We start from the raw sequence: 8052 nt of genomic DNA, 5'->3' as shown, positions 1-8052 counted from the left end.
GTTCCTATGAATACCCCATGCTATGTTCCGCGGTTAGGTTCGCCTGGTTTTGTTTTAAAACCCCATGAAGGGTCGTCGTGAAATTACAGCCCTGAAATAACGTCACACTGTTTTACATAATATATGAGTGCAGTACGGAGAGGAGGCCCTCGTCCCAGATAGGTAGTTACATCGGCTAATTCTGAATTGATTGGAGATTCAATCTAAGCTCTTTTTTTAACCTGTAAGAAAAAAGTTATGAACGTTTTCTAAAGAAGCATCAGATTAAATAAAAAAATAACAGTTTCTCTAAATTCCCTCCATTTTTAAGTAAATTTGAAATTGTTTGCATAAATATGTTGTTATTATCAAGGTATCCATGTTTGCTTTTCCGTCAAAGAGAGCTCAGCAATTCTAAATATCTCATATGGCTGCTCCATTTAAAATTTGGTAAAACTTACCATTACCATTGAGACAGTCTTGGTAGGCTTTAATCAAACGTCTCCACTGCTTATTGATGGAGTTATTCTGCTCTAATCGAGTGGAACAGATACAAACAGTCGTTTTGATGTGTTTCAGCCACCACCCAAACAATTACAGATGACGCTCTCACCCACCCACGCTGCAGGTACATGTCAGACAGCAGAAAGTGATGACGGAGGCACCAATGTGTACGGTGTGTGTGTGCGTGTGTGTGTGTGTGTGTGTGTGTGTGTGTGTGTGTGTGTGTGTGTGTGTGTGTGTGTGTGTGTGTGTGTGTGTGTGTGTGTGTGTGTGTGTGTGTGTGTGTGTGTGTGTGTGTGGGTGGAAGAGAGAACCCCAAAACGAGGTCATGCTGGCTGAAATGGGGCACAGTATTGTTCTTAGTGGTAGGGGGCAGGGGGTGCAGGATGTTGGCTTGCGTCGGACCTGTCGTTTGGCGCCCCCTTCCAGAGCTTCAGTTCGTGACCTTAACTAATTTGTCTAATGGCATCATCGGATGTGGCAATCCTTTGTCATATTTAATCGCTACATGAAGTCGACTCATTAAGTAGAACGGATTATTCAGGGCTTTCACAACCACTGGAATACAGAGAGAGGGGGATTGCTAGAGAGAGAGATCGAGAGTGATGAAGAGTGATATAGTGGGATGGAAAGGAATGGAGAGTGATAGAGAGCGACAGAGAGAGAGAAAGGGGAGACAGAAAAAGAAAGGGATAGAGAGTAAGAGACTAGAAAGACAGACCAAATGATAGGACTGTGACACACCTGTGCAGTACAGGTGTGATTTGTGTCCAACCGGTTCTGTGATTCAACTGGCCAGACTTCTCCTGGTGACTCAGCTGCAGTGATGAATGGACGGGAGGTGTGGGACAGGCAGGTGTCCACCTAGGGTGACCAGATGTCCCGCTTTGGCGGGACAGTCACGCATTTCCATTACTTTTTACACATCCCACAAATTGAGACATTGTCCCGCATTGTTATTGATAGTCAGACTCAATATTTTTTGTGAGTTGTATGATCTTTCATTTATCAAATAGCTGTGTGCGGGGACAGCAGTGAGGGCTGTCATCAGGGGGCGGGCGGGCTGTTTGATCATGTCTATCAAACTGGGCCGCGGACGCCCACCAACAAGAAATTGTCCAACACAAACGTAGTCTTTGTCCCACATTTGGTGAATCGGGATCTGGTCACCCCATGTTCAACACGCCGGAACACAAGGTGCCACCGACCACAGAATGCATGTGGTGGTGTTTAATCACAGTGTAAAACAAGGAAAATACTCAATGAATAGACTAATTCCACCTGAATACAAACACTGCTGCTGCAACACCACCTGCAGGTTATCCTGTTATTGCAATTATTTGCTGTTAACTGACATGAACTGCAACAGTTTATTTTTGAGTCGCTACAGTTAATTGTAATGAATATTTATTAGTATGACATATACAGTGTCTTCTTTTGTTTGCCTCGTGCTCTTCTTCTTGACCTTTGATGAGTGAAGGCCAACCGCGCAGAAGATGAAGAAATCAGACGCTCTTTGAGGAAGAGCGTTGGGTTTACATTTAGTCATGAAACATTAATAAGGTGGTTTAGGTTTGTCTTGGTAGATCATGACCATAAATGCATTCGAAGGAATGTGAGTGCGGAGGCTTTATCATATTTAGTGTTTTTGTTGTGGTGACAATAATGGTACAATTATTGACCATGAGTTAAGATTAGTGTATGAGGTGACAAACATTATTATATAGCATAGGGTTAGGGTTAGTGGTAGGGTTAAGGTTAGAGTTAGGGTTAGTGAGTTAGGGTCAACCCTTGCCCTAACCCTATTACATAATGTATCATTTAAAATCGTAGCTACCATGATCACCATTACCTTAGTTATAATGAACACCATTATTAAACATGAACACCATTAGTTAATTCTTACTAGAGTTAGATAACTGACCATTAGTTAACTGCCATTTAATTAGTAGGTTAATTGTTAGATCATTCTTATTACCAAATAACCTGTGAAAATGGTAAATTAATGCAACCTCATTGTAAAGTGTTACCTTTGTTATTAATTAAGTAATTTGTCACCATCGATCTTGAAGCATGCCTTAAGACCGAGTATAAAACACTATTGAGGAGCTATACAAATAGGAGGTTATATATAATAAGGGTGATTCTTTTCTTGAATAAGTAGTTTAAGCTAAGGCTTACGGTGCCAGTGAGAAATATAATAAGAATATGTATATTTAGGCAGCCTAAGCGCAAGGCAGACACTGTGGGCAGAAGTCTGATCAGTGAGAAAGAAGCAAAGGACATGATATCAAAATGTAGAAGAACAAGTTTACACGATTACAAAAATCATTTTTGTAATAAGCTTTAATTTTTATCACATTCTCTTTGCTTCAATGAGTTTTATTCTCTCAACGGCTTATGATTGTTTGGTATTTAAGACGTTTCGTCTGATTTTATTGACAAAAAACCTGAGTCAACACATATATGGCCAATTAGCTTCTTCTGATCAGTTGGTTTCGAGTTGATGGAGGTTTTTGGATGGGGCAGCCTCGACGTCCAGTCGTTTTCTGGAGCGGATCATAGGGTTCCGCAAAAGGATATGATTTTGTGCCACGCTCGGCCTGCCCCTTTGTGGTGGAACATAGTTACATAATGTATGAAAGATCTCGAACTACGGAATTGACAACGGGTATCGACCGTGTAGCCATATTGCAATGTTATATTAAATGTTTGGATGAACATGACATTGTAAATTTGATTAGTCATAATGATGATTTGAAACATTTGATTTGGCACACTGATTGAAAGAGTTTGGTTGGTCTAGTCTAGATCAAGAATCCGATATATACTCAACAAACGTTTTTGGAACAGTTTATTCCTTATTAAACTTTGTTAATTCATCAGTACAACAATACATTGAGCAATCTGTCCCAAAGAAAAAAAAGCTGAAAATGTACAAGAGAAAATACTTAATGTTTTAGGCCTAGCGGGTTTTAAACAGATTGTTGTACAATAGGTAAAATGGAGAAAAAGGGTACTGGGGAATAAGATTATAGGACACACAAAATAAATTCAATCTATTAAAAATCCTACAACACAGATTATAAACACTGCCTAAATGTCTCTCAGAAAAACGAAATAGTAACGCAACACACACTGCACAACTACTACTTAAGATTTACATAAGGAAAACTGCAGTGAAAATAAACAACAAAATATTACTATTATCCTTTTATTATTTAGTTATTTAATCATTCACTTCAACATATTAATCGCCAAGGAAAAATAGAAACAAAAATAGATACTGTATAGATACACCCCTGTCGAAAAAAAAAGAACAAGAATTGTGATGAAAAAAAATACACATAAATAATATCACAATGGGGGGTGGGATTGTACGTCATTTGATTGAGATAATATCAACAACATTATAAGCGCTGGTATATCCTGATTCTGCTCCAACGTTCTGAATGAGGGAAGAAGAGCCATCCCTTCACGCACAGCTCCCCCCCGCCCTCCTCGCTCTCCTAGTAAGGCGGGCTGTTCCGGATCCCACAGCACAGCACCATCGTGAAGATCATCTCGAAGATCTGGACAGGGGACGAGAGCACTGTATTACCTTTCATTCAAACAGCGTCACAACGTCTGTTTACGGTCGCACTGATACCGCTGCAGGGAACACTAGTTGAGCAATGCATGAACCCAGGTCGATTCCCGCAGTGTGATGTGGTGTCTGACGTATGCCATCAGGTTGAGACAGGTGATACCAAACGCCTGAGGATCAATTCATGTTTCCATCCCCTTCAGAGGGGTTCGAGGGCGTGGTGATACATGGCCCGTGAGGCTCTGTGAGCTTGTGCCTGTGAAGGGCTATGACCAGGAACTTGTCTTGGCAAAACCGTTGATATTAATCAATCAATCAAACGATCGACTCAATTAAAAGCTATTTACATTCCATTAGGTGTGACGTGGACGTGTTGACATGCAGTCAGACGGCGAATACGCTAAGGGGGCCCCACCCACCATGATGCAGGCAACCGCAAGTGCCGCCAGGCCGATGAGGTAGAGCTTCTCCGAGAACAGGTCGATCAGCTTCACATGGCAGCTCTGGGGGTGAGACCAGCACACACCACAGGGGTTTCAGAGAGACCAGCTGACAACACAGTGGTGTCAGAGAGACCAGCACACAACACAGGGGTTTCAGAGAGACCAGCACACAACACAGTGGTGTCAGAGAGACCAGCAAACCTCTCAGGAGTTTCAGTGGTCTGGCTCCACACAGCCTGCTGCTTAATTCCATTGCTTGGCTAAAAATAAACATGTCTTTGAGAAGATGAGGTTCTGAGAAATGTGTGAATTAAAGGTGTCTTTCAGTTCATATGTTCCAAAGAAATTGTCGAGGAGTATGAACACGGTGTTGAAATGAAATGTGGTTTCATGCCGACACGTTCTAAGCTAGGAATTGTTATCAAAAGTGGCGTTGGTAGGAGAGGTTCGCAAATTTGTTCCTAGCCTTCATAATGCTTATCTTCCTCCACAGAGTGGTGATTGTATAGTGTCATGTGGTCAGTAGGTTTGTACCTGTGATTCGAGCAAGTCCTTGGCGGTCAGCTTTGGACACAGGGTGCCTGTGACCTGTTTGAAGAGGGGTCCATCGTCTCCCTTACCACAGCACTCCAGCTAGGGGAGATAAGCAGAGCAGCCATGTTCATGTTCCTCACACGCTGGTCATCTCACACTAGGGATATGTAACGTGAACATTAGAGTCCATGTTAAGTCATCACTGCATGTAATGGATGCATACTACAGGATTACAGGATCAGACTGAGGGCCCAGAGGCGAGGAGAATGGTCTGAGCGTGACGGAGGCCTACCGTGGAGTGGAACACGTGGAGCACTTTGATGGCGGAGTCTTTGTTGGGGCTGCCCGTGATGTCCACCGCCTTGATGTACGCAGAGTCGTAGAAGTTGATCATTTCTTTGGAGATCTGGGGGATTGGAAAGGCGCCAGTCGAGTTAGCAAGTAAGGCTACAAAACATACATTAAAGAGTGATTTTTTTATTGAATTTTCATTGATTTGATTTTGGGTGGATATAAATTATTAATAAGCAAATTATTTATAGAATTTTCATTGGTTTAATTTTAGATTGACATAATCTACTAAAAACCAATCTATTCATTCAACTTTTATTGGTGTGATTCCTCCCGAGGCCCCCTGGGGTCCAATGAAAAAAGACGGGTTGGATCGGTGCAAATGGCTCAGTGGAGCGTGGGCTGGTCCACGCTACAATCGCGTGACTCACCCAGATAGCGTTCGTCTACTGGCATCATAAGAACACGAGCTTATAAACACAAACCAAATGGGTTTGGAGCGTGAGTCAGATGGTGTGCGTCAGTGTGTATGTGTGTGTGTGTGTGTGTGTGTGTGTGTGTGTGTGTGTGTGTGTGTGTGTTTAAGGGGGTTTGAGAGTGCTAGGGGTTTGAGAGTGTGTTAGCGGTTTGAGAGTGTGTTAGCGGTTTGAGAGTGTGTAAGGGGTTTGTGAATGTGTTAGGGGTATGAAAGTTTGTTGGGGGTTTGAGATTGTGTTAGGGGCTTGTTGTGTGTCAGGGATTTGAGAGTGTGTTAGGGGTGTGTTGTGTGTTAGGGGTTTGTTGTGTGTTATGGGGTTTGAGAGTGTGTTAGGGGTTTGTTGTGTGTTAGGGGTTTGTTGTGTGTTATGGGGTTTGAGAGTGAGTTAGGGGTTTGCGAGTGTGTTGGGGTTTGAGAGTGTGTTATACTCACTGTGTCCCGGTTCATAAAGCCCCAGATCCCAGCAGCCACTTCACAAGCAAACAGCATTATCAAGAAGAAGAAGAACTACGGGGAAAGAAAGACAGATTATCTCATTATCAATGATACTAGAGTTTCCGTTGATACTAGTTTTCTCAACCTTCGGTCTTGAGGGTTATTCCCCTATTTTCACTTCGCCTTCGGCGAATAATTATTAAGTAGCCTTAGAAGTTAGAAATCATATAATGCAAATTTGTTATTTATTATATTATATTAAATTAAATGCTGCATCCTGTATAATCTTATCTTTTTGCTAAGGCTAAACCAACTAAACCTAAGCTTCCCACTTACTACTTTAACAAACTTAATCTCGTAAATGATTACGGCAGAACAGAGCAGATTGGTCGAAATCATCTACCATTAAGCATCGGGCCTGCCCTGGAACCTTTAATAGGTCCATGCCTGGAAACCAGAGACCCCCCGGTCTTATAGATCAGGGTCAAAGACTCCCTGCCCCTACTCTGATAGACTTACCGTACCGAGGAGACACTGAGATTCCTGGATGGCACCATAGCAACCAAGGAAGCCGACAAACATCATCACCGCCCCCACAGCGATCAGGATGTACACGCCTATGATCACAGAAAACATTTATAAATCCATAATGGGGAATATATTGCCTTTTAATGATGATGCGTAGTCCTACAAATTCAGGCAAATAATGAATTGGACAATAATGCATTATCTGTTTTGGGAGCATGACGGCGTACTACTTCAAAAAGTCACCACTAGAGGACAGTGAAAGAGCTTTATTGTTTCCTCGTCGCGCACATTTCCTGCCTATGTTCCCTGGCTGGGGAAGTTACATGACATGGGGCATAGGTAGGACATTATTGCTGTCGGGGCCAGCTCGGGCCAGTCCTTTATTTAGGGGGGTTAAGTGCGATGTTTATTTAGGCCTATAATATCAGAAATTAACGCTTTAGATAAGTTTTACACGTCAAAGTTAGATACAAATAATAATGCATATATTTCGGCTTTCTTCAGACCGTTTCCGTTCAGGTTTTTTTATTTATTTTTTTCAGACTCGGGGGGGGGGGGGGGGGGGGGGGGGGGCAGCGGGGTGGCCAACATCTGACCAATGGTGCCCGTGGCCCCCCCCTGGCCCCCATGTGGCTACGCCCTTGGACATGCCATTCTCTACATCCAGGAAGTGTCTGCCAAAGCCCAGATCCTGAGAGTCAGTGATAGAGACCGAATAAATCCCACTCACGCATTCCCTTCAAATCCCTAAATTTCTGACGATCAATCATCCCTACAAACCAACACACACACACACACACACACACACACACACACACACACACACACACACACGCAAACACACACGCACGCACGCGCGCACACACACACACACACACACACACACACACACACACACACGCACACACACACACACACACACACACACACACACACACACACACACACACACACACACACACACGCACACACACGCTCAGAAATGCACATCCTGTTGCGAGACCTACTTATTATATTAGCCAGATCAAGCCATCCATAATGACTGGACTAAAAGCATGATTGCGTTGTAGGGCCGCTCCGCCCCCAGGTGGCGCTGCTGACGTGCGGGTAACAACATGAATGGAGTCGGGCCACCGATCTGGGAGCCAGAGATAAGGCTCATAAAACCATTTATATTGAATTCGAGCTGAACATAATGCATTGGTAAAAGGTTTCCCTAATCTATGGATCTACAAGTGATTGCTTTTTAACATTCTCAAAGGAGGCTGATTCTA

The 8052-nt window shown here is 43.1% G+C and overlaps 1 protein-coding gene across 1 annotated transcript in view; it reads right to left on the bottom strand.

Annotated features, from left to right (window-relative positions):
• Positions 1-3320: 3320 nt before the first annotated feature.
• The window catches only part of LOC115551079 (CD81 antigen), an 11356-nt gene continuing 6624 nt past the window's right edge, over positions 3321-8052 (bottom strand). The window contains exons 3-8 of the mRNA XM_030366600.1: positions 6770-6867; positions 6248-6322; positions 5339-5452; positions 5047-5145; positions 4489-4572; positions 3321-4055 (exon numbers count right to left, since the gene is read on the bottom strand). Coding sequence (XP_030222460.1) covers positions 3993-4055; positions 4489-4572; positions 5047-5145; positions 5339-5452; positions 6248-6322; positions 6770-6867 — 533 coding nt within the window. The 3' untranslated portion in view covers positions 3321-3992. The remainder of the gene's footprint in view (positions 4056-4488; positions 4573-5046; positions 5146-5338; positions 5453-6247; positions 6323-6769; positions 6868-8052) is intronic.

This window comes from Gadus morhua, chromosome 9 (assembly GCF_902167405.1).
Source record: "Gadus morhua chromosome 9, gadMor3.0, whole genome shotgun sequence".
Lineage (NCBI taxonomy): Eukaryota > Metazoa > Chordata > Actinopteri > Gadiformes > Gadidae > Gadus > Gadus morhua.
The sequence above is the reverse complement of the archived record's forward strand: the minus strand, read 5'-3'. Positions and strand labels throughout refer to the sequence as shown.